Genomic DNA, 26,622 nt, shown 5'->3' with positions numbered 1-26,622 from the left:
TCATATTTGAATCCAGCACATCAAAATACATAATAAATCGCACATTTTATCTCTGAAGCAGACGACTTCTCAAAAATTGTAGACCAGTGTTATCTGATATTCACATACGAATTACTTTGAAGCATATTTATTTTTTCTTTTCAGGTTCTTTTGCAATATTCCTTCATGCTGCGGACAACATCACTGTGACAATTAAACCTGGGTCTTCTGTTCCACAACTAAAATACTGTAAAATCTGTACAAGAAAAATATGCAAATCTGAACTCAGGATAACTACTGGGGTAAAAGAAGATTTTACTTTCCAGTGTACAACACCAGAGAAATATTTAGTCATGGAAATCCAGAAGAACATCGGTAAGATGTGTGTTTAAAATTTCCCCTTTTAGAATTTCTGAATCCCCCTGACATTCTCGTTTAGTGTCTGGTTCATAATAACACATAGGAATATCTTGTTCATTATGCCATCTACTACAGGCAGAGCTAGGGAGAAATCATTCAGGGTGGAAAGTTGATATACAGCTGCTTATGTGTGGGAACTGCAGAAGCTGTTTGCTGAACTTTGCATGTTTGCAGCTCACAATGTGAAATATGGACTTGCCACCTTTGAAACCAAGTTGTTGCAGAAACAGTTCTGAATAAATGAAAATATTATATACAATTCCTTATTGTTCTTATTAATTTACAGGCCCACTGCAACTGAATCTCCTAGCACAGACCTCAGAACATCTCCTTTGACTTTAACAGGCTTCTGCATGAGAGCAGGGGCCTGTGCTAGCAGATCTGGCTGCTGTAGGGGTGGCCTTTGTAGGTATGGTGTAGAGTGAGTTACTGGGATGAGTCACCCTGTGTTGATTGTAATGCATAAACATTCATCCATGCATGTTGGCTCATAACACAGTGATTATATATCTTTTCCACATTGCGCGCACACCGTTTATATATGGTCATTAAAGTTAACAACCATGTACAGTAGGACTACTGCATAGTATAACAAATTGATAGCTACCTAGGACTTAATGGTTATCGCCATGCTGCACATCTGAGCCTCTCACTGTGATGATCTGACAGTGGAGATACTCTCATCCTCATACTCCAAAACACAGGCCTCTATCCAACATTGGGAAATCAGAACTAATCCTTGGCTGTATCTGAGAGCTTTACAAACATTAATCGATGTATTGTCACAACATCCTTGTGAGGTGAGCGTGCGATATTATCCCCATTTTACAGTTGGGTAGCTGAGGCACAGCAGGTAAGGTCAAAGGTATCCACTAATTTTGGGTGCCCAATTTGAGACTCCAAGGACCTGATTTTTGAGAGTACCTAGCACTATATAACACTTTATAGCTCCCACTGACTTACAGTTGAAGTTTTGAATGTTTAGCACTTGTACAAATCAGACCCCAGCATCTCAAGTTGCGCATCCAGAACATGAGCAACACACAATTAGTGATTCACACCTGTGAAAAATTTCGTTTAAGTGGCTTGCTTAGCATTATATAGGAACTCTGTGGGAGAGTCAGGGGAAGAATCCAGTTCTGCAGGGCATCATTCAACTGGCTTAACCACTGCACCCCTCCCGCCTTCCTGTAATCTCCTGCCTCATTTACTGCCAACTTCTTCAGCAAATGAGGTAGAGTTCCTACAGACAACTCTGCCCATCCAGTCCTACACCCCCTCTCCCCCGCACTCCATGTCCTTGTCAGATCTGTCTCTTTCTCCCAGTTCCTAGTCCTAGTCTCCCCAGTGCAGGGCCGGCTCCAGGCACCAGCTTAACAAGCAGGTGCTTGGGGCGGCCAAGGGAGAGGGGCGGCACCTGTGGCAATTCGGGGGCGGCAGGTCCCTCACTCCCTCTAGGAGCAAAGGACCTGCCGCTGAACTGCCGCCACCGATCGTGGCTTTTTTTTTTTTCCAATTGCCGCCGCCGATTGCAATCACGGGTTGTTTTTTTTTTGGTTTTTTTTTGCTTGGGGCAGCAGAAATGCTGGAGCGGGCCCTGCCCCAGCGCCTTATCTGGCTTCATTGTCCTCCCTGCTTTTCTCTCACTAGCTCCCAGTCCCAGTCTGCCCTCCCGCACCAGCTCAGTCTCTTTGCCCAGCCATTCATCCCCCAGTCCCCATTTCTCTCCTCCCCCACTCCCTCCAGTCCCAATCTCACCAGACCCCTAGTCCCAATATACTCCTTTCACACCCCTCTGCATTCAAACAAGAGACAGTGAATGTTTCCAGCCAACGGGTCATGGAGAGCACAATGCCCAGCCCCACCCTGATCTGGAGCAATTACTTCAGAGAAAGTCCTTCTGTGGCCTGGTGGTCCTGGGCTGGCACAAGCTCATTTATTCTGTGAAGAGGGTGTGTGCACAGTCCGTCAACACTAGGAGTTGTGAGGGGTTGGAGCATACTCAGTGAGGACAGAATCTTTGCGGACTGTAGCTTTTAAGATCTAGCAAGTCTCTACCAAGCATGCCCAAACTACAGTTATTCAAAGCCTCATAATTTGGTCAAATTTGGGTAGATTTTCATGGGAGGGCAGAAGGCACAGCTCTGACAGAAAGGCCACTCCCTTGCCAAACTTCAAGTTGCTGGTCTAAAGCATAGGGGTACTAGAGGATTTCAAAAAAAAGTTCGCCAGATTTTTTTAACATGGGGGGGGAAAACAACATATTTTGCCCTTTGGTCTTAGAAACGTCTGAACCATTTTGGCTGAAATTTTCCAGAAAAATTCAGCCCGAGACAGACATCTGGCATGGAAAATTTCAGCCTATATGGTTAAAGATTGGTAAAGTTTTGTAAACAGCTGAAAATAGGGTATTAGTTTAAGGTTGTCTTATATAATAATGATATTACTAGCCTTACCTATAATTATCCAGTTCGTGACAAAATAAACAAGGGGCAGGATTGATGTGGAAGCTGTAAGTTGGCATTTCCTGACTACCATGCAATTGAAATATTGTAACCAACCACTGCAGGATGTCCCTGAGTGCTCTGGTACACCAGTCCCTTCTGGATGCCTGGTAGCGCACTCTGTGCAGCACGATTTCAGAGGCAAGTCTTGTAGGTGCTTCAAACTCTCAAGCAGTGTTGCCAACTCTTATGATTGTGTCAAGAGTCTTGCTATATTTGATGTTTTTCTTAAATGCCCCAGTTCCTGGAGTCACGAATCTCAGCTTTCATTTAAAAAGAGCATTTTTTGCCCTCATGGATGTGGAGGAAAGATTGAAAACATGAACTATAAAGTCTCAAAAGAACCCAAAATGTACTTGTTTTTCAAAATCTGACTTAAAAGATAATGAATCTCATTATTATGGGGGGCCTGACTTATGGTTTTTGAACACCCAAGGTTGTCAATACTGTTCCAGCTTTCTCAAGAGGCCTGCAGGGAAGTGTACAGTGCATGTAATTTCATGTCTTAAAACTGTTTGCTTTGATTTGCTAGCTGTTAAAACAGTGAGGGTATGTTGCACACTGTAATTTAAGTGGTGGTGGGGATTTAGGTATAATTTAATAGAAAAATCTGAACACAGTGGGGGGAGGAAAACAGCAAGTTCCTCAACTGTTCATGGTTTGTGCACCTGCTTTGTGTGTGTCTGTTTTAGATTGTATGTCAGGCCCGTGCCCCTTTGGAGACGTTCATCTTCAGCCATCCGCACTGCCTCGCCTTAACAGGACCTACATCTGGGATGTGAAAGCCAATAAGAAGGTTGGACTTGAACTGAAATTTTCTACACCATGGTTAAGGCAGATTGGGCCCACAGACACTTGTCCAGATTTAATCACTTACAGTATCAGCAGCTGTATTGATACTACCAGAGTCAGCATTGGAACCTTCTGCAGAAATGGCTCAGTGTCTCGGGTCAAGGTGCAGGGGGGAGTTGTCATGGCTTTACAGCTCCCATGGAATTCAGATCTCACCACCTCTGGCTTTAACATAGCAAACAGATCTTCCATAAAAAGTAGGTACAGTATACTATTTACTTATTTATTTGCAGTTATAATTAGCTCCTGTAGCTTGCAAAAGGTTTTTTTAATCTTTGTACTTGGTTAACTTGAAACAGGAAAAAATCACAAAACTAAAAATTACAGGCAATATAGGTCTAATCATTAGTACTTTCCTATTTTCTCTACCTCCTCACACCTTAGTCCCATCTTATTAAAATCAGCTGAAATATTTCCAGTACTCAGTCATGTTCCTTGCTTCAGAGATCCTTGCTATCAACTTTTAGTTTTGTAATTACTCTAATTTACTTACTTCCCTCTCCCTTCTTGTAGTTATCCTATTTTTAAAAAAGGTTTTTAGATTGTCCTCTTACATTTCATCATTATTAGGTGAACTGATTGAACTAAAAATCATGAAAGTGATGTTTCTATTTGTGAATCAAACAGTACTATCCAAACTCTTCTTAAATTGAGACTTTATAGGATTTTAAAAACAAACCAAAAGTATTTGCAAAACAGTAAAAACATATGAATAACAAAATGATGAGAATGGATGAAGACTGCTGTTGAGTCTATTTTAACAGCTTCTTTCTTCATAACTTGCTGAACTCCTCAGGCTTACATTGCAGTTTAGGAAACTGGAAGAAGGATGCCTGGAAGGTACATCAGCCTGCCTGCTCATGTTTGCATATGCATAATAGTCTGTTTCAGCCCATTCCGTAACGTGAAACTTGCACAATTGGATTTTTCATCTGTAAGAGCCATGGCAAAGGATGGAGCCCTCTGTGCCTTGCTCAGACAAATACCTTTTGGTTGTGAGACGTTCCCACCTTTTACCTGAATGCCTCAGTCAGCATTAGTTGTGGTTGGAAACTGCTTCAGACACACCACATAGGTGCATCTACACAGGCAAAAATCAGATATGTAATTCATCACCAGTGCAGTACCACTAGTTTTAGCTGTTGAGTAGACAGGGTGTTGTCCTCCTTGCTGCTGCTGGTCAGCAATGAGTCCTGAATAGATTAGTAGTTCTCCTGCATTTTGCTTTCTGCACTGACGCCTGCTTAGTCAGGGAGTTAGTTTTTAATTCACATGTTAGGCATGTTACAAGGCCGTCTATGGCCGGGATTCAGCTACCGCCTTACATATTTGAGACTTTTGCCTTGTGTACTCTTTCTAGAGCTCTTAAATCCTTGGACTCAAACCACTACACTTAAGTTCTCCAGTGATTTGAATGTCCTTTCACTTGTGATATTGTACATGAAATTCAGAGGGGCAGTGTAAGTAAACACAATTATACAAGTCACACACATTCTCCTGTGGAGCCAAGCTGAAAGTTGGATCCTTCACTCATGTGGTAGACAGGCCTGTGGTTTTGGAGCTGAACTCTAAGCCAACAACAAGAGCAGATTCTTTACTTTCTCTGTGAATCGACATCACCAACTCCAATATATGCACTCCGTTTTCTTCTATTTAGCCTATTGCTGAGATGTATATTAAAGGCTTTTTTATTTGAAAGTACTGTTTGTCCATTGTTATTGTACTGTACTGTGCATGTGAATATGTATCTTCTTTAATGGCACCTTATTTTTTTCTGTAATAGGGTTGTGTATTATTGAATCTACTTTTAAAGGAGAGACGTCAGCAACCCTAATGTCTGCCAACTACCCACTGGGATTCCCAGAAGATGAGCTCATGACATGGCAGTTTGTTGTTCCTTCTAACCTTAGATCCAGTGTCATCTTCCGCAACTATAGCCTTTCCAACTGTGAAAGGAAAGAGGAAAGGGTGGAGTATTACTTACCTGCATTGTACAGTAGCCCTGAGGTTTTGAAACTGAGTGACAAACAACCTGCCAATATTCCTGGCAATTTCAACTTGTCCCTGCAGGGCTGCGATCATGATGATCAGAACCCTGGGATCCTCAGTCTGCTTTTTCAGATTGTAGTTCAACATCCTCAAAATGAAGAGAGTAAGTAGCCACTTGTCCATTATTCCCTTTTTATGCTGATTATTTCATTTTCTCAATTCTTTTGTTAATGTAAACTGGGCAAAAAGATCACATGAAAGTAGGCTTCCTGCTTTTGTTTATAAACATTGGGGTTGAGCTACACACAGAGTGATTTTGGTAGAGAATACTATTTCTGACTGGCTGCTGTTGGAATCTTTGAACTTTGGACGCAACATGAGTTTAAGCAAGCAGGTTGCTAAGCAACATTGAGAGGTCTGTGGTACTGCGTTGGATGCCAGGAGGGTTTCATTACAGCAAGGTTAACCATATTCCCTAATCTGCAAGGAGGGGTAAAAGGTACTACAAATTTACACTGCATTTTTCAAAACAAAAGCAAATTAAGACCCCCCACTTCTGTTTCAACATGTTCTGTGTTACATGTATTGAGTAACTGAAATCTTTCTTTTAAATTGTCTGTAATGTCATATCTTGCATTCTGTACACAGTAACTACGCAGGAGGCAGCTTTTCAGTAATCAGTACATCCCCTCTCTTGGGACCTGATTCAGTTCTCATTGAAGTCAGTGGAAAGACTCCCGTTTGCTTAACTGAACTGGTTAGTCCTGCAATGTGTTTCAGTATAGAAATCAAGGTCCTTTTTAGACATAGTCGTGCAATTTTATTTTCCTTTATTTGACTCAAACACTTTCCTAACTTGCTGCAGGGTTGGAAAGCCAAACACAGCAGCGCTGTGCTAGTACATGAGAGCCAGAGACTGGAGCTCACTACAGCATAAACTGACCAGTTTAACTGATCAAGCTCAATAAAATGAAAACCAATTGCAAGAGCGTTGAAAGTAAATTGGATATTAAAAATTATTTCACTTTTAATCCTAGATGTGGTATTAGTAATATAAATAAGGACTTTTTTACTAGTCTGTGCAAGTCCTTGTACAGTGCCCATTACCATGATATCTGAGAACCTTCCAGTAGGGTAATAAGCAAGATTACTTTTATCTGGATGTTGTCCCTCTACTAGTAGGACTATGTGAATGTGTAGGGCATTCTCCTATATCATGCCATTTGTCACTCAGACTAGGTTAGCCAGGTCATTTTGTATCTTCTAATCTCCAACTGTGATTGGAATAACACATACATCAACTGTTAGCATCTAAAACAGAATAAGTTGTTTGACCAACTGTTGCTAAAATCTATGGGGTTGTGGGCCATACTACTGGATATTAAACAGACTATCTTTAATGGTTTTAGTGGTCACTTTAAAGTCAATATAAAGAACTCCATTTAAAACACTGATTGAAATTTCTTATCACAGAGGAGCACATGGCCTTTTTCACAGTGAATGATTTTAGAGGGAAACCTGTCCTTGTCTGCAAAGCACAAGAGACTTTAACAACTTTGCAGAAATCTTTGCTCTTTTGGGGAAGAAGTGGAATCAGTTTCTGAAACTCAAACACTTGAAGAGATCAGCTGTGATTTTCAAAAGTACTCCGTGTTGGCTTCATTCTGCTTTCACTGGAATCCTTGAATTCAGTGGAAGCCCTGTTAGGCCAATATGAAGTGCTTTTAAAAATCTAAATCCTGTTTTTATTGCACTGTATGCCTACTAATCTAAACTTACCTCACTAGAAAAAGAGTCCGCTTTGTATGTGTACTTAGTTACAGAGAATATGTTCCGATAATGTTAAAGGTGTAACTTAAAAAAAAACAAAAAACTGTGCTGTCCATACAACGTATAGGATCAACATCCAACATTTTGGAGACTACTATAATATTCAGACAATATAATGAACTGTGTTAAAGATAATTCCTTTTTTTTTTTTTTAATTTGTCTGATGCTTCATATTCTTTGCATGGAATTTAAATGTTCTTTTCTTGTTTTATTGTGACTATAATTTGTTTCTGAAAGTACCAGAGACATTAAGGGTCAGAGACTCTTAGATTAGGTGTGTTGACTGCTTTCTAGAGTACATTTACAGGGATTTTGTGGTTCTATCTATTTATGAGTAAACAAATGAATGCAAGATCTGTAGCTAACAAGGCTTATCAACATCCATGATTTCAGAATAGAGGAGGTGCCCTGACTGGATGATGATGATGGGGGTGGGGAGAGAGGGTGTATGTGTTTGAATTTGTTTTATTCTATTTGTCTCTAGATGGTTGTTGGCTCAATATTAGCCAAGGAAGAGTTTGAGAGATGGTATAACCATTCTGTTGTCATCTGACTTTGTACAAAGGACCTTTTCCCACTCCACACTTGTCTCCAAGAGTGTGCCCTCTTGTGAGTCCCAAATTAGGGTTATCACGGAAAATGTGATGGGGATATGGGGTACCCCATTCTACCTCACAGTTCCTCTTGGTATAGACCAACTTCTTGTCTATCATGTTAGAGTCAGCACACCTTGTCCTTGCTATATCAACCTTGATGATTACTGTTCTGATCATTCCCTCTGGGGCACCTGGCATTGGCTGCTGTCGGAAGCCAGGATACTGGGCTAGATGGACCTTTGGTCTGACCCAATATGGCCGTTCTTATGTACTTATGTAGATGACTGTTGGTTTAGTTTAGGATCTCATGGTCTCCATGATAAGAATAGTACTGACCTGTTGGTTTGTGTCTCAATGTATAGAGGTGGGCAAATTCTGGTTCTCCGAGTCCCAATTCAAAGGCATATTGGAGGGAACTGTTGTTGTCCTGGCATTATTGCCTACTTCAGACAGAGGCCAGGTACATCATGGTGGTGTACCTACTTCATTGGCCTATTTAATTTCAGAATTCTGTGAGGTAGAACACAGAGAGTGGGCCATTCTGTCAGGGCTTGTAGGACATCATAACTATCTCTTATACTTGACTATCAATAGGTCTCCTAAATTTCCTCTCCCTTTATGCCATACTCATGGGTCATTTTGATACGATCTATGTCTTTCAAAGCATGTGGGGAAGCAGTTACCGCACGGATGGTGTGGAAACTGCATTTGGAGTCTGACTGATTATAATAGAGAATTTCTGGAAGAGCCATGCAATAGGGAAGGCTAAGGCCTGGTCTACACTTACCCCCCAAGTCGAAGTAAGGTACGCAAATTCAGCTACGTGAATAACGTAGCTGAATTCGACATACCTTACTTCGAACTTACCGCGGTTCAGACGCGGTCCACACGCGGCAGGCAGGCTCCCCCGTCGACTTCGCGGTACTCCTCTCGCCGAGCTGGAGTACCGCAGTCAACGGGGATCACTTCCTGGTTCGATTTATCGCGTCCACACCAGACGCGATAAATCGAACTCGGAACTTCGATCCGCAGCCGCCGAACTACCGGGTAAGTGTAGACTAGCCCTAAGAAAACTTTCATGTTCTCCACCATCCATGAGGTTGTGGTGATTGTCCTCATTCAACACGTGGTTGGTGATGTACAGAATATAGCTCATACAATAAGATAAAATCCCTGCTTTGAGGAACAGATCAGTGGAACTGTTACCGGTAGCAAGCAAGTTAGCTAATGTGAGATGCCTTCTACTTAAAAATAGGGCCCATGTTTATTCACTGTGAAGAATTTTCCAACTGCTTTATGGATAAGACTAATTGATTGGATGTGATTTACCTCCATGATGGGGCATACCTGTAGGTAGCGCAAACAACATTTTTTGAGTGAGTTTATTATGGAGGTATTTTGGGGCTTGGACCGCTGCAGTTTATAACCTCCAAAAAGGATCCATGTCTCTTTCTTGCTTTTTTAAAGAAAGCATGAAGTTTAGGGACCATTATTGGGAGAGATCAGTAGCTCCGTAAGTAGTTGCTGCTAAGATTACTCAAGAGAGAAATTTTCATCCTTGCTAAAGAGCCCATTGTTTGGTGGTGGTGATTTTTCCAATTACATCCCTGTCTCTAACTTTCTGGTATGGGGGTGGTATCAAAAAGGTGGTGGGAAAGGTGTGGAGGTCTCTGATTTCCTTAAATTTTGGCAATACGGATTTCAGCCAGGATATCATATGGTTACTGTACTGGTCTTGTTTGGCTGATCTTACCTTTGTCCATTGCTAGGAGGTGTAGATGCTGATTCTTTTAATTCTATCAGCAGCCTTGAATCAGACGGGCCTCCCATAGAGGTTGTGTTGACTCATCTGTGAATCTTGATTGAGGTGAATAGAGGTGTGCTTGAATGGCTCGAACCTTTAGGAAGATGCCCAGGGTAACTATGGGTAGTTTTGCCAGCTCTATAGCGCAGAGGCGCCGACTTTCTAATGAGCCGTGGGGGAAGGGGGGGGAGTTTGGTGTGCTTGACCCCTGCTCTGTCCCCACCCATTCCTTACCCCAAGGCTCCACACCCGCCCCACCTCTTCCTACCCCTGCCCTGCCCCTGAGTGCATCCTGCCCTTGCTCTGCTCCCTCCCCCTCCCAGCGCCTCCGGTACGCCACAGAACGGCTGATCGTGGCGGGCAGGAGGCAGTGATTGGTGGGGCTGCTGGTGGATGTTCAGCACCTATGTAGAGTTCTTTTGTCACCCAGACTGCTCTGTGTACCGGGAGCTGCTGTAGGAGACAGTGAAGTGTATTGGCTGTAGTGCTGTCAGCATGTTGATGACGCTCCCTTGTTTTTTGTTTAGTCTTTTAAACTAGATCCAGGTTGTAGAGGACCTCTGAGTACATGATACCTTGCCAAAATAGGGGCATGAATGAGAGCAAGATGACATGAAGCTCAATCCAGGTGTTATATTAACTGGTCAGAGGAAGCCACTTGGAAATCTAGACATATAGATACCTATATATGTAGGAATGTCCTTTTTTTTTTTTTTTTTTTTTTTTTTAAACAGAGCTAAATTACTCTTAACCTACAGTAACTTCAAAATCACAGGTTAATGTAAGTTGATACTTCTGGGTAAAGTGCAGCCCTGTGGAACCACTTGATAGAGGAAATGACTTATAATACTGTTGCCTGTATTAAAAATAATAATCCTGTAACTGGAGGCTAGATGGTGCAAGTAATAATGAGCTATAAAGTTATTTATCTGTAGGTGGTCTGGCTTCAGCTCCTGTTGGCAGAGAGAAAAAAATTTACATATGATAGTTGTCTGGCTAAAATGAGTTGGTGAGTTAAGAACAAATGCTAGTGGATAGAAGTCCACTTTGCAAAACCATCACTGCAGCTGCTGCTAATTTAGCAGGCCATCTCCGCAGGGAACAAAGCTGAAATGGATTCACCCTAGAGATGATCCATCTAGGCAGGGCCGGCTCCAGGCACCAGCTTGTCAAGCAGGTGCTTGGGGCGGCCACTCCGGAGAGGGGCGGCAGGTCCAGCTATTCGGCGGCAATTTGGTGGACGGTCCCTCACTCTGACTTGGAGCGAAGGACCTCCCGCCGAATTGCCGCCGCAGATCGCGATTGCGATCGTGGCTTTTTTTTTTTTTTTTTTTTTGGCTGCTTGGGGCGGCCAAAACCCTGGAGCCGGCCCTGCATCTAGGTAGTGTGACAGGGTCAGGCCAGATGGCTACAAGAGAGTGGTCGAAGGTAGATACATTAGCTTCAGGTTAAGCAGGTCCCTTTTCCCTGGGTAAGATAACAGGGACTATTCCAGAACTTTCTAGAACTAATTAAGGCAGGCAGGCTAATTAGGACACCTGTAGCCAATTGGGAAGTTATTAGAATTAATTAAGGCTAATCAGGACACCTGGTATAAAAAGGCTCTCACTCTAGTTAGTGAGGTGTGTGTGTAAGGAGCTGGGAGTGAGAGGACGTGCTGCTGGAGGACTGAGGAGTACAAGCGTTAACAGACATCAGGAGGAAGGTCCTGTGATGAGGACAAAGAAGGTGTTGGGAAGAGGCCATGGGGAAGTAGCCCAGGGAATTGTAGCTGTCATGTAGCTGTTCCAGAAGGCACTCTAGACAGCTGCATACCACAGGGCCCTGGGCTGGAACCCAGGGTAGAGGGCGGGACCGGGTTCCCCCCAAAACCTCCCAACTCCTGATCAGACACAGGAAGATCTCTGAGGCTAGCAAAATCCGCCAATAAGCACAGGACCCACCAAGGTAGAGGAGGAACTTTATCACAGTAGTGATTGTGACACATCAGCAGTGCCCCTTTTTGGTTCCTGGGGTATGATTTAACCTTTAATCTGGCTCCATTCGTGAGCAGCAAATTCCTCAAATCCTCAGAGGAAGTTCATGTTTGACAAAGCATGTTTGCTTATATTCAGTGTACAATGTGTCTTGAAACCCTAATTGAGTAAAAGCATTATTCAGTTAATCCATCTTTTATATTTTGGACAGTAACGTGGAACTTTAATGCATTATGTCCTGCAGACCAGATGTTAACCTAAAAATCCTTGCTGGCTCTTGTATTTTATAAAATGCAAATAATCTCCTGGGTTTAAATAAGAACAGTGGTTTCTCTGGGGATTTTTGTGGATTTCATGCGTAGTTTTATATAATTTTTTCTTTCAAAGGCTCCAGATACCTCTTACGCATCGGATCTATTGAAACTGTGTTGATTTTTTTTGTCTCTGTAATGAGAAACTAATTAGAACCACATTTAACTTCCAGATTAAAAAGAAAATTGATATCTGCATGTTCTAAAGGCATCCCAAACACTTGGACAAGTTTTACTCCTGTCTGCAATGCTTACAGTTGGGTGCCAGGGAAACATATATAGCTGTTCTCAATTAGAAACAAATATCGTATTTGTGCTACAACATATAGCTGATCCAAATCATGGAGGAAGCATGACCTGGTGGTTAGGGCACTGGACTGGGAGTTGAGACCTGGATTCTCTTCCTGTTGAGCCATTGAGTTACTGTGTGACCTTGGGCGTGTCTCTTTCTTTGTACCTCAGTTTCCCATATATAAAATGGGGATAATGCTGCTCACCCACCTTTTGTAATGGCCCCACTTTTATGCACAATGACTCAAATTTTCAGATTTTGCCTACACAATGTTGAGCACCTAAGTAAGCTGCCTGATTAAGTACTAAATGCTCACAGCCGCCTTATGTGGGTCTTGTGGTTGTGCAGTGCCTCTGAAAATGCAGGCCTCTCAGTCCATACTTGATGTAGGTGCTCAGCTTGTATATGCACATCCTCAATGCCTGCATCACCGCCACTTATCCTTCTGGTTGAGGACAACCTTTGGAGTCTGTCAATGGTACCACTCAATTGGCCAGAGGAGTTGCTTAACCCCAATGCTTCTATCCCTTGAGAGGAGTTTAATTGATTGCTTTACTACTAAACCAGTCTAGTAGCTCATACCTTAAGGGAGCAGAACCTTACAAGCTTTCTGTGGCTGAATAATAGCTTTTCAAAAACTAGACTGAATTGAACAGAAAGTAGTTGCTGTCTGTCAGGGCAAATGCAGCAAAAATCCACATTTAACAGAATTCTCTTCCCCTTTGATTTCCATTTAGAAAACATTGTGTGGGACCTCACAAACTGAGGCTCTTATCTTGCAGTTAATGTAAGAGGCCCAAAAATAGGTGCAATAAGACTAAGTAGTCCCAGTCCTCTTCAGTTAGTCACACCTCCCTAGCTCTATCTATCATTTACCATATATCATGACACTTCCTGAGCAGTGGGAAAAAGCCTTTCTTTACTCCCACTGGAGGCTGGAGGCACACACAGACACATCCCTAGAGCATTCAGATGATTGGCATTCTGAAAAGGAACAGTGTTCTCTGGGTTTAAAAACAAGCACAAGTCTCTTACAAAAAGCCTATAGTCCCTGTGTGTGCCATAGACCTGCAAAGACAAATGGCCTGGAATCCTACCTACCTGAGAGACTGCTTAACTCCCAATGCCATAGTAACACAGCTACAGCCAGCAGAGCTGTTTGAGCAGGATTGGGCTCTTTATAAAAGAGAGGGGGGCTATTGGCAGGGCATTCTCTGCGAGGGCCCAGGGACTCTGGAGCTTGCTCCCCACCCCCCAGAATAGCCCATATTTGATGACCAGGCATTCTGCAGAAATCTTGTGTGTGATAGGGTTTTCGGTGAAGGATAAAGGTCTGTTGTGGGGGCTGACAGACAATTTTTCTCGATTTTTTTTTTTTTCATGTTTGCTGTCTGAGGCAGATTGTTAAATACCAACTTTTGATTATTTAAGGCTGCTAGTTGGTGTCGTCAATATATTTGTATTTATTGCAGCTGGCTGTAAATTTTCCAGTGAAACAGTTTTCTGTCAGAAAATGATTCTACAGAATCGAAATGTTCTATGTGAACATGTCAATTCCATCCGCACTTTTGATGGAAACCAGGCAGGCTGTCCAGCTTACAGGCTCCCAGCTAGCCAGCTGCCTGCTTGGAGGACTCCCCCTGTTCTCTGCCTGGAGTTTTTTTTTGAAAAACTCTATTTCGGTTCTCTCAAAAGAGAATTTTCTAAAACTTCTGTTCCATAGAAAAATTGACATTTCCAACTCTTTTCTGATTCAGAACGAAAAGACTTCAAAAATACCAATTTTTTCATGGAATGGAAATTCCAATGCTCGCAGAGCTCTAATATTGATAGTGCTCAGTGGTTATTGTAAATTAAATTATAGTTAGTTGCTCACAGCTTTGTACATGTGTGCATTCTAAATGTCCGATCTAAAGAAATAAGTATTGGGAGGCCCTCTTTTAAACAATATGATCTCAATAAACTTTAACTATTTTGCAAATTTACCATATTTGGCCGTTTCCCCTTCTCTTTGGATTTTGTTGGCCGAGCTTGATTCCGAATAGACTCTGGGCAACCAGACAACTTTGTTCAGCTAAGCTTTGTACAGCTAAGCTGAAGAAACTTAAATTGTCTGATATGTTTGTAAATGGGGGGTGAAGACAACCTTGCAATCGATGTAAATCTGAGAAATGAGAACTCTTCCATTTCAAATCACTAGTGTGTGACCAGTAGAGCTGGTCAAAAAATGTAGAAAACCTTTAGCAAACTGTTTTTGCAAAAGTTTCATTTCAATTTTTCAAAATTTCAAAACAAACATCAGTTCTAATGGCCATTAGTTCTCGGTTATGGCTCAGCATGAGCAGTACTTTTTGACCCATCTCTCTGTCCTTCTCTGGGACCCCTTTCAGGTGACAGGCCTAGTACCTGCACTCCTCTCAGGGTGGAATCCCATGATTCACCCAATTTTCTGCCTGGCTTTTGAGACTACAGCACCATTGTTTGCCAATCATGTTTCCTGGCAGGTCCAGCTGGTTTTGGTTCCTGCAAAAAAAAACTCTTCAGAAGCTGTGATCAGTATGAAAAAGCAATGACTCCAATTAGCTTCTTGAAAACAAAGTACTATTTATCCACAGGAACATAGCATTCAGAGAAAAGGGCTAAAACAACAAAAGGCTACATGCAATTCCCTTAATTTAGGGAGGCCCCACTTAGCCTAAATTCACCATCCACCATTCCTCCACTTCTGAGGATCAGGGTTCCATCTGCATTCCTGCAGATCCTGCCTCTCTCAGCTTTTGGACTGAGGCTTTCTTTTAAGCTCTCCCAAACCATTTCATTTTCCCCATTTGGATTCCCATCTCCCCTGGCCCAGTTACCAGCTGCCATGTTGATCAGAGGGGGTAAAACTTCAAAGGAATTGACACCTGTATTGTTTAAGTACAGGTGATTGGCTATCTGGACCCATTGACTTTGATTCCTGCAATAATGCAAAACCACCTGGCTGACTTAATCCCTAGTTATCCTTTAAGCAGCATTTTAACCATCAAACAGAGGGTCACATAGTACTCAGGAAAAAAATGTACCACTATCTCCCGAGTTCTTCATTCTCAATTTTGTTTTTTAAGGTTTAAAATAAAAACAAACAAACCCAAAATGTAAACATCACAGAAAAGTACTTTAGTCCTTTGTGAAAGTAACATTAGAACAGTATTGCTGTAGTTTATGGTATGTAATATAGAGAAATGAAATTAATTAGCTACATAGTATCAGTACTCCATACTTACTCAGCAAGTTTCATCCACAGATCTCAAACCACTTTACATGGGTAAGAAAGCATTATCTCCATTTCACAGGTGGGGAAACTGAGACACAGAAAGGTGACTTTACTTGCTCAAGGTCACACAACAAGTCTGACAGAACTGGCAATAGGACCCAGAACTTCTGACTCAGTCTGGTGCCCAATCCACTGGTCTTTTATGACCATTCTATAGCACATACTGTGAATACTATAGTTGTGACCTAAAGAATTTTCTATAGCAAGCTCCTTATATTCTTGCATGGCCTTTTCAGAAGGGACTAGCATACATGAGATTATGTGGGGGCGGGGGGTGGGGTGGGGGGGATTTGGCAAATAATAAATTTGCTAAAAATACACTTTGGAGGGGCATCAAAACTATTCACAAATTCATATCAAAGTCAGCTGAAAGTTTCATCCAAAAAGAAAAATCTTTTGGAAATATTGAAACATTTGACACTTTCAGAACGAACCATATTGACATTTCCAAAATGAAATGTTTCAAAACGACATTTCTTTTCTTGTGGGTCGAACACTTTTTTTGTGTGTGTTTTGTGTTTCGGTGACTAAAACTGGAAAGATCCAGTTTCGTTTCAAAATGATCTTGATTTTTTTTTTTCCAGAACCGAAACTAAATATCAGCTGTTTACTCAGCTCTACATATGATCCTTCTGAAGCTGGAAAGGATAGGAAGTGGAACTGGACTTTGTTATAACAGGCCTAACCCAGAAGAACAGTTATTTGTATCAATTCAATAGTGTAAAAAGTAAATAATGCTTTCCTAGCTAATGTAAAGATAAGTCCAACGTCTGATTTTTGGAGAAGAGAGGAATGGGATGAGGTTCCAGTTCACCACATTTATTTAATTGCTGTGTTGATCTAATTCTTTTCTTTCCCCCCCCCCCCCCATTTCAGATGTAACATACTTGATTGACTTACGCAGAGAGAGGGACATAAGTATAACCATACAGCCAAAATCACCACACAGTGGGCATCCGTTGCCGTTTGAGCCAGAATGTTTGATCTGTAAAGATCCTAGAACCTGTGAACGTAATGTAACTTTAACATCAGGCACCATGTACGGGATTTTCTTCCTGTGTTATGATTTGGAGCATCTGAGCATCACAGCTGAAAAAACCATAGGTATGACAAGAGCCTTGTATTTTGTTACCTACAGAAGGGTTCTACATGTTCTCATTTCCGCAGTATTCTACTGAAGGTTCAGGCTTGTAAATCCTGTCTTTCATTTGTGTTTAAGTGTGGTTTGGTTTGCAAACAGGCGCTGAACAAATAGGTGGTTGGTACAGTAAGTCAGTAAATAAACCAGTTTGTGTTTAAGATGTAGGGATTTGGTAACAGAAAAGAACAGCATAGCTAGTTTCTGGAAAAATTCAATCCTAGCACATGGAAGACAAGCAAGTGAGAGGGAAGCTTCTTGCTTAGCACTGGAACCTGTCTTAGGACAGAGCTGTAGCAAAGCTCTCCTTCAAACATGGGGCAGGTGGCATCCATGCTTCTTATACCAGATGTCTACACAATTCTATGGAAAATCCCAGGAAGTGTGTAGACAAATGGTGAAGGGAAGATAATATCCTGTGTGCTGACCAAGTGCCATCAGGCAAACTCTGTGCATTTGTATTTCTTGGTTTCCCTTAATACCCTGTAACAGTCAGGAGAAACACTCATTTTATTAATGGTTACTATGGAAAATATAGTGGGGAAAGGTGACCAGGGCAGCCCAGAGGATTCAGGGGGCCTGGGACAAAGCAATTTCGGGGGCCCCTTCCATAAAAAAAGTTGCAATACTATAGAATACTATATTCCCGTGGGGGGCCCCTGCGGGGCCTGGGGCAAATTGCCCCACTTGCCCCCCCCCCCCCCCGGGCGGCCCTGAAGGTGACTATATGGATGTACTCTATAGTGCATCCCCACAGGACCAGAGCTAATGGGGAATTTGAGTTATTTCCATCTTTCAGCACATATATCCCCAATACCAAACAATGGAACTCTGTTGTTTTGTGTTTGTACAGACCTAACCACTCTAGCACATAGTAAAACCTCATTTTAATAGCTCTGCTCAATGTGAAAAGTATAGCTATAATCTGTGTCTCTGTGACTGCAGCCTGTTGGGATCTCAGATACTGCCAAAAGAAGATCTATGACCTCACTGTGCCCAGAGCTATTTCCCAGCTCCCAGTTCGGCTGGATAAGTTTACTTGGAAGCTATTGGCTCCAGAAGAGATCAATGTGGAAATAATTTCTCCGTCCTTGAAGCTACAACAACACATCCAAGAGCAGAGGTGCAATAAAAGTTACAGCTACGGCATTGTCAGCACCGCCAAGGGAAAGGAGTTAAACCTAGGTAGATTCTGTCCTGGTGGATCCATTGAAAAGATTCAGATGAGAGACAATATCACCATATCCCTAAAAACATTTGGCAGAGGATTTCTCAATGATTCTCTTAATCAGGATCTGAAAATGTCTTTTGTGCCATTTATTAAAGGTAAGGTGGAGGTCTGTTCCCTCACTCCATTCCCCAACTCCTTCAATATATCCATTAACAAATAACCATTGTACATCTGATAATAAAATAACAGAAGTTAAATTTCTTAGCATCCAGTTCCGATGTCATTACTTGAGCAAAGCTTCCTTTGAATCAATGGGGAGTTTTACCTCTGTAAGGAGGGAATAAAAACTTCAGACTTGGGGTACGTCCAGACTACCCGCTGTATCGGCGGGTAGCGATCGATTTATCAGGGATTGATATATTGCGTCTCGTTAAGACACGATATATCGATCCCCGAATGTGCTCCCCGTCGACTCTGGAACTCCACTGGAGTGAGTGGCGGTAGCGGAGTCGACGGGGGAGCCGCGGCCGTCGATCCCGCGCCATGAGGACGGGAGGTAAGTCGGAATAAGATATGTCAACTTCAGCTACGGTATTCCCATAGCTGAAGTTGCGTATCTTACATCGACACCCCCCCTCTCCCCACACCAGTGTAGACCAGGCCTTGGAGTTGTGGGTGGGTAGTTATGAGGGAAATCCTGCAGGTAAACCATGTTATAACTGTGTTACACAAAAATGGTTATAAGTGACATGTGTTACTACTAATGAGATACTGTGATTTTTCTGTGTGACTCCCTAGTCACCATTGTAAGTGATGCATGTTTTATTTTAGAAAAGAGTGGCTAAGTAATGTATTTAAAGAGAAAGCCAAGAGCATTGGCAATACTATGTATACAATCTCTCTTCCCATACTACAGAGGAATGTATCTTCACTGTGACCCCAGACCCAAAAGCTCAAGTTTACCTACAGACCCCTAACTGGTTCGAGGGTTTGCCTCCTTATGTCTCCGTGTCCTGGAACATCACAGTCCCCAGTAAGCAAGTTGCTCGCTTAGCATTCTTGAAGGAGCGGATGGACATTACTTGTGAAACAGGGCGTGCCTATGTCAACATAAAGGAACAGAAACCAAAGGCTGAAGAAACTGTGCGCCGTGAAGATGAGCTGCTTCCTGAGCCCCTGCATATGTATCACCACTTCTGGGTAAACATCTCTAACTGTAACCCAGTGAATAAGAAACAGCTGAGCCTGCAGTTCTGGGTGACATTTGTCTCACAAAAGACAGGTGAGTTGTCACTGTCTTTCTGTCCTGAGGGAGGATAATGCTCTGCAGTATGGATGCTCTCGTGTTTTCTGTACACAGGTGTGGGTGTACTAGTAGACTATTTGCTTCATCAATTTGTTGTACAGAGAGATGCTTCTCAGCAGCGTTACAAACCTGCAGCTTTTTCTACATTTTGTAGAATACAGCGTCAGGTGCCTAAACTCTGTCAGGATCCTCTCTTTTGTTTGGATGTATTGTCTTAGGAAACAATCAAAAGAAGTAGAAAGTGTTAAAATGCTGAAGAGATTGAAGTAGCAGAATTGTGAGATATGATTCTGAATTTAGTTGAAACAGAGAATGTAAAACTTGATGTATAAATTCCAAGATATTTAAGGACCAATCTGTATTTCAGACACCATATTCGAGAACATTTAGGGGTGTGTGTGTGTGTGTGTGTGTGTGTGTGTATACACACACACACACACACACACACACACACACACCTCTAAATGTTCTCAAATATGGTGTCTGAAATACAGATTGGTCCTTAAATATCTTGGAATTTATACATCATCAGTCTTGTTTTTCAGTTTCCTCTTTGGTATATTTAGCTCAAAAGTAAGTAAGGGAAGGATGTTCTCTTCTTAATTGAAGATGGACAAAAGAGCTGCAGCCTCCTGTGGGATTAGACTCCAAGTCTGAACATTGGTATTTGGATGTGCTAATTTCAATAGGGCTGCACACAGATCGTCACTATCGGACCTAAGAGATCAGGGCCTAGAGCAAATAATCCACTGTACAGTCATAAAAAATTTCAAATAAAATTAAGGACAATACCTAGAATCAGTTCCCTGAGTCTTGGAGCTTTTTATTAAGTCAGTCTTTGCTACCTAAGTTTGGTAATCATTTTAAGCATTGGGAGAAGTCTGAAATAATCCTGAAGTCGCAGTGTGTATTTAATAACTGAAAAGCAAAACAACACACATGTTTAAGATTGGCAAACAACCCACAGAGTGACACATGGGTAAGGACTTCTTAAAATCTTTGTATCCTTTCCTCCAACTGCCTTTCCTCTTTGTAGGATGTCTAGTTAGGCACAAATCCAGCAATCTGATCTGGTCAGGACTAGTGGATCCTTACAGTCACATGTATCTGATTGCAGAAGTGGGGCCTTAATCTGTACGTTACTTGGTATAGAAACTTATCTTGTGTGTCTGTAAAAGACCTGGCATGCTTTGGCACTGTGTAAATAATGAAGGTACATATTAAATGCACATTGTGTCTCTGTCTGTCTCTGCTTTTTAACAAGCATCGATGAGAAAATGTGGCACAGATTTTTTTTCTGGAATGGCTACTAATATTACTCCTAATTAATATTAATCATAAAATCCCTGCACTTTGAAATACCTGAACTTCAAAAATCGTTGAGAGCCGTAAACATGTACTTTAGAAGATTTTTTTCCCCCCTAGACATCAGTAATTGTCTACATCTAGTGTTTTGTTCTTATTGCCCTAATTTCTCCCCAGTCCATCCACATAGATTAAAATTTGTTTATGAATTTGGAGAACCTTCCTTGCTCTAGAAACAAAGTATGTGATTGACTTCTGTCTCTGATATTTCATACAATGAAGATCATTAGCACTTATGTAGTACTTTTAATCTTCAAATCACTTTACTGACATTAACTAATCGTTGCAATGGTGCTATGAGGTAAATAATAACTATTTAATTACTCTAATTTTTAAGGATGGGGAAACTCAGGCAGAGACTGGGTGTTTTGCCCAAAGCTGCAGAAGGAATCTTTCAGCTAGGATTAGAACTCAGGAGATCCTGGTGCCCTGCCCTCTCCTCAGACTAGACCACACTTTTTTCTGATTAGTATTATTCCTTGAAATCAGAATACCATCATCAACATAATATACTGTGCTCCCCAATTTCAAAGCTCTGCTGCAAACTCTGGTATCTATCATGTATGGGTAAGCACCAGTGGTAGCAAATTTGAGAGTCATATCCATCTGCCTATATTGTTGTACACAGTAGTGCCATACATCTACCTGTGTGTGTGTGTGTGTGCAGACTCAGGAAGTAATTGCTAGGAAAATAGGTTTGTAAAGGAGGATCTTTCTAAATGAAAGACACACAATGTACTGTAAAAATACTACTCTCTCCACTGGAAATGAGGCCTGCAGGATGTAATAAATCTTTGATTACTCATGTTTGGGAGTTCACATAAGTAAGAACTTCTTGGATGAGTAAAATTGTATGATCAGGTCACTTACAGTGCCGCAGCTGTGCCACTGTAGCACATAGTGAAGACGCTACCTACACCGATGGGAGGGCTTCTCCCGTTGGTGCAGGTGTAGGTACTCCACCTCCCCGAGAGGCGATAATTATACCAACCTAACTCCCGATGTAGACAGGGCTATGTCAACATAGCACTTCTCCTGTTGACATAGCTCTGTCGACATCGGGAATTAGGTTAGTATAACTGCATTGCTCAGGGGTGTGGATTTTCCACACCTCTGAGCGACAATTCTATTGACATACGTTGGTAATGTATACCAAACCTAGGTCTGTGACCTTGGGAATTAAAATGTCACTTGATCTTTGTGTGCCTTCTGGGTATGTTTATTTAAAAAAACAACACCTTAAATACCATGTCGAAAAACAAATGTTGTGGGTTTTTTTAAGCTACTCTCCACATTAATGAACAGGCAATGGTCTATACTGAAAGGTAGGTTTATAGAGAGACTCACTTAAGAGTCTGGGACTTATTTTCAGAGTGTACAATAGTTAAAGCATTACCTCTGACTCTGTATACCCATATAAAGACAAAATTAAATCCTGCTATCATATGGTCTGCTTGACAAGTGTCAATTCTGTGGTTGCTGATAAAAAGTCACCATTGAATTTTCAGTCATCTGGCAAACTGAGATCAATAATGACTCTTCCTGTGCACCTCCAGATAGTGCATATTGTGTGGTTCAAAGGCACGTTCTCCGTCACACTCGCTTCTAAGGCTATGTCTACACTGGCAATTGAACGACAAAACCTTTGTCTTTCAGAGGTGTTAAACCTCCCACCCCCACCCCCACCCCCTCAAAAGACAAAAGTTTTGCCGCGACAAGTGCCAGTGTGAACAGGGCATTGTCGGCTGGAGAACCGACAAACCGCATCTACGCTGCGTGACTTTTAGCAGCACGGCTGTGGCAACACAGCCATGTTGCTAAAAGCTGTGTAGTATAGACCTAGCCTAAGAAGTGCCTCTCTGCTGAGATTCATTCAATGTCAGAACTAGGATTAGGATTTGGGAGTTCCTTGCTCCAACTCATGTGTCCAATCTACAAGAACATCCTGCCTGTCAGGATAAAATTTAGTGCACCTTATTCTTCAGCTCCAAGGCCCCAGTCATGCAAAACCCTTATTTCTGCAAGTAGTCCCATTCAGCTCAATGGCAGTACTTGCATTCATAGCTGTTCATGTGCGTACAGATTTGAGGCCTAGAGCAAGAGTTGGCAATGCAGATTAGAACAGATTACATCACCTTCTAATGAACCTCTAATTCTTTTCCTCTTTAGTTCACACTTCATTGCCTGTAAATTTAGTTCTTTTAAATGTGTTTTTTCTTTTTTAAACTTTTACTGAATTAAAACAAAAAGAAAACTTCTATAGCTCCATTTCTATAAACTCCTGCACCCTGGGTACATTGACCTGCTTGCTAGATTGATTGATTTTTGTGAGGCTTTCATTTATGGCACCTTAAAGATCTGTCGGGTGGCTTTTTGTTTTTGTTTTGTACATCTTTAAATAGGTTGAAGGAGAGTTAATGAAATGATCCTGTTATTTCACTCCTTTGCTGTTGGATCCTTTTTCCTTCCTCTTCACACTTGTGTTTAATCAGTCAATCAGATGTAAATAAGTGTAGAAGCAAAAGAACTGGCTGATTCTCTGCGCAGACCTGGTATGTTAAGCAGCAATGATGCAAGTCAAGTATGGCAGCTAGATTTCAATAGGTTAACTGTGGTTGCATATTGTTGAATGACTTTATTTCTCTTCCTTGTATCTATTTTTTTTTTTTTTATAGATCTGTCAGTGATAATTGCTGTGGTAGTTGGTGTGGCTGGAGCGCTGTCAATTATCGGAATCATCATATGCTGCACTAGGAAGAAGTATGTTCATTACTCAAGATGCGGATTCAGGCAGATTAAGAAGCAGTTTTGCCAGGGGGTACCATTCCTCTTATTTAACATATTGGATAGGTGGCCCTTGAAGGGTCTGGAGTGTGCAGTGAAAGGTGTAGGATAGAGAGGCACAACGGGTTGCAGCTAAAAAGCTTAAGACTCTTGCAACAATATTGTAGATCACTTTACTAATGCACTTTGCACTAGCATAGACTTCTGGCGTTTGTTTGAATGTATTAAGGTATATATCACCTGAACTTCAATAAAGGTTTCCAAGTTAATTTGGCCGCTTTCCCTGAAAGCGCTGTACAGTCACTATTCAGACAAGTGTCCCCCTCCCTTTACCGGTCGATATCTCATAAAACAAGTCAGTCAGTTTATGTATCAATGCGTTGCGCAGCATTCAGTCAGGAGCAGATTTGATTTCCTAATTCTGGGTGATTTAAGGAAGTCACATTACGATGAGTCAGTAATGTTTCTCATGGTTATAGGTAGCTACTGTCTACAGACGATACAAACTGAAAACCTCTTTAGTACATACTTGCAAGGGAGTGGGATAGAAAAAGGCCAAAATCAATCAGATCCATCCAGCTTCTAGCCCTAGAAGATTCTCTCTTGGTTTTCATGGCCTGGGAGGAGTAGTTTTAATTAAATTTGAGCCCTGAAAGAAGGAACCCAATCCTGCAAATACTCATAACTTTACTCAGATGAAGCCAATGAGGATACTTGTGCACATTAAGTGTTTGCAGGATTTGGGTCCTCATTTGTAAACTGTAATGAAGATGTTCTAGGTGGTAACTAGAGCTCTGCAAAATCATCTCCCTTGAAACAAGCTAGAAAATTGTAGGACTTTTCACTAGCTTGGGTGTAAAAAGTTGGGGCACTTGGTCCTAGGGCAATGTTTCTAACTGTAAACTCCTTTACTACTTGAGAACAAGCTCTGCTGCCCTGCAGAGAAAATACTTGAGGCATAGGCTTGATGGAAATATAATTAAATATAAAATATAAAAATAAGTGGATGTTGCCTTACAGAGTTTAAATACACAAGTAACATATGGATTTACAGTGGTTCTCACTTGTTAATTTTCATTTTATAACAGGAAGAAGGAAAGCCAGAATCCTGGAGTGGGTACATACAATGCCAACATCAATACCCATATGCCTGGAAGACAGGGCTTATTCAAAAAGAGGAGGCAGGACAATGACTCCCATGTCTATGCAGTCATTGATGATGCCATGGTCTATGGAGATTTGCTGAAGGAATCCAATGGATCAGTCAATCCAGAGGTAGATGTGTACCGGCCTTTTGATGGGCCTGTGGGTGACACACCACCTACTCCACCTCCCATCTCTTTCAAGAGAACCACTAAAATATCAAACTCCGAGGAACTCCCGTTCTGCCCAGAGAGGGACAGTGAGCCATACACTTTTGCACATCACAAACCAGAGGAGACCAAGAGCAACGGAGACACAAGTGTGAACAGTACTGGAGATGTGGGCATGTCCTTGTTGGAAAGTAAGGAACAAGAAGGTTTGGTGGAAGAACTTATGCCAAAGGAATGACTTTGGTTTGGAAATGAGGGTGACACTGTGAAGAAAAGTGCTCTCATGTGCTGTAGAAAAATCAGAAGAGGAGATTTATATTTTTAAGCATGCATAGACATGGGTTGTTTTTAACCTCAACTGCTGATGTTTTCAAATTTTAGAATGAACCTTTAGGAAACCTATCAACAGTTCAGTTACCATCCATGAATGCAAGTACTTCTCTTTTGGAAATGGAAGCAAAGGTATGCTTCCACTTTTATCATAAGGCCAGAGGGGAAATGGATTTTTAAAAGCTCAGGAACAGAACAGAACTGGGAGAATATTTGCTCAACAATTTCTCTCTTCCAAATAATTCCTCCTCCTCCTGAAGATTGCTGGGTGTTGACTGAAGATGTATCCCCCACCACTGACTCAAGGCAGCTCTGAAATCTATGGAATGTTCTTACTAGAAGCTGGATTTCTTCCCTAAAGTCAGAGCATAGGAAGCCGTATTGTATTCCAGTTCTTCTCCCTGCATCTCCTAGTTTAGCAGCAAGCATAATACTCTTGTGTATTTGTTTTTAAAAATTATCATTTTTGAGAGCTTAAAAAAACTTGCAGTCCCGCTCTGATGTCTGTAGAGTTCAGGTCTGTCTTATTCCACTGTGCTTTCTTGTTCCAGTAACGACAGAAGGTGTTCTAAAGAAATAATAATGGCATCCCATCTGCTACTAATACTTGCACTTGACCTGCAAGAGAGATTTGTTTATTGAAGGAAGACAAATATTGAAGTGGAAAAATGTGTTCCACTTCCAACATGCAATTACTCTGTCAGACTCATGTGCAAAATGTATGAATTAATCTGCAAAGCAGGCCTCAGTATTTATTACAGTTTTAGTGTTGGATTTACAACAGTGCCTAAATGATGCAGGAGCACAAGTCTTGTGGGTATTTCCACAGAAATGGTCAGAGGCCTAGCCACTTGTGTGTACAAGTGCCTGATTTATGTATATGCACAATCACTATGATTACACGCTTTTGCATATGGAACTAGAGCTGACTACTTGGAGATCTGGCTCTGCTTGTCACACTATGAACGATCTCTTGCATAACAATATTTGAAGGGCAACATAACTTATAGAAGAAACTATATGAGTTATGCACAGTAACTGGAGACTTCAAGCAACTGTAACCGTCGATGGCATAAATCCTGGCCCATTTGAAGTTAATGGGGATTTTTCTGTTGACATCAACAGGGCAAGGATTTTCACTTTCTGTGCTAAATATTTTATCATAACTAAACACGAACAATACATTCTCCTTGAATCAATATCAGTTTCATACTTACGTTGCATCTGAAGCAGTTTCATCATAGAATTTCTGTTAGCATATTGTGAGATCCCTGTCATCTGAGAGTACTTTTAATTGTGTTTTAGGGAGATTAAGTGGTTATGTGTTGCACTTGAGTGGAGACATG

General features: G+C 41.6%; 1 protein-coding gene across 1 annotated transcript; it reads left to right on the top strand.

The window, feature by feature from the left end:
* The first annotated feature begins 146 nt into the window (after positions 1 to 146).
* On the top strand, positions 147 to 25,184 carry CDCP1 (CUB domain containing protein 1). Its single transcript, XM_065399773.1, has 8 exons — positions 147 to 354; positions 3,596 to 3,952; positions 5,539 to 5,907; positions 16,746 to 16,973; positions 17,953 to 18,333; positions 19,095 to 19,460; positions 23,525 to 23,609; positions 24,722 to 25,184. Exons 1-8 carry the CDS (start codon positions 333 to 335, stop codon positions 25,182 to 25,184), a joined length of 2,271 nt encoding a protein of 756 aa, XP_065255845.1. The 5' UTR covers positions 147 to 332.
* The last annotated feature ends 1,438 nt before the right edge of the window (positions 25,185 to 26,622 follow it).

The sequence above is a fragment of the Emys orbicularis genome, chromosome 2 (genome assembly GCF_028017835.1).
Source record: "Emys orbicularis isolate rEmyOrb1 chromosome 2, rEmyOrb1.hap1, whole genome shotgun sequence".
Lineage (NCBI taxonomy): Eukaryota > Metazoa > Chordata > Testudines > Emydidae > Emys > Emys orbicularis.
The sequence above is the reverse complement of the archived record's forward strand: the minus strand, read 5'-3'. Positions and strand labels throughout refer to the sequence as shown.

Excerpts from the sequence above, each read along its gene's own strand:
- CDCP1 (XM_065399773.1), top strand. The coding sequence starts at position 333 with ATGGAAATCCAGAAGAACATCG. Across the intron at positions 16,974-17,952 it reads CACAGCTGAAAAAACCATAG|CCTGTTGGGATCTCAGATAC; the intron begins GTATGACAAGAG and ends CTGTGACTGCAG. Across the intron at positions 19,461-23,524 it reads ATTTGTCTCACAAAAGACAG|ATCTGTCAGTGATAATTGCT; the intron begins GTGAGTTGTCAC and ends TTTTTTTTATAG.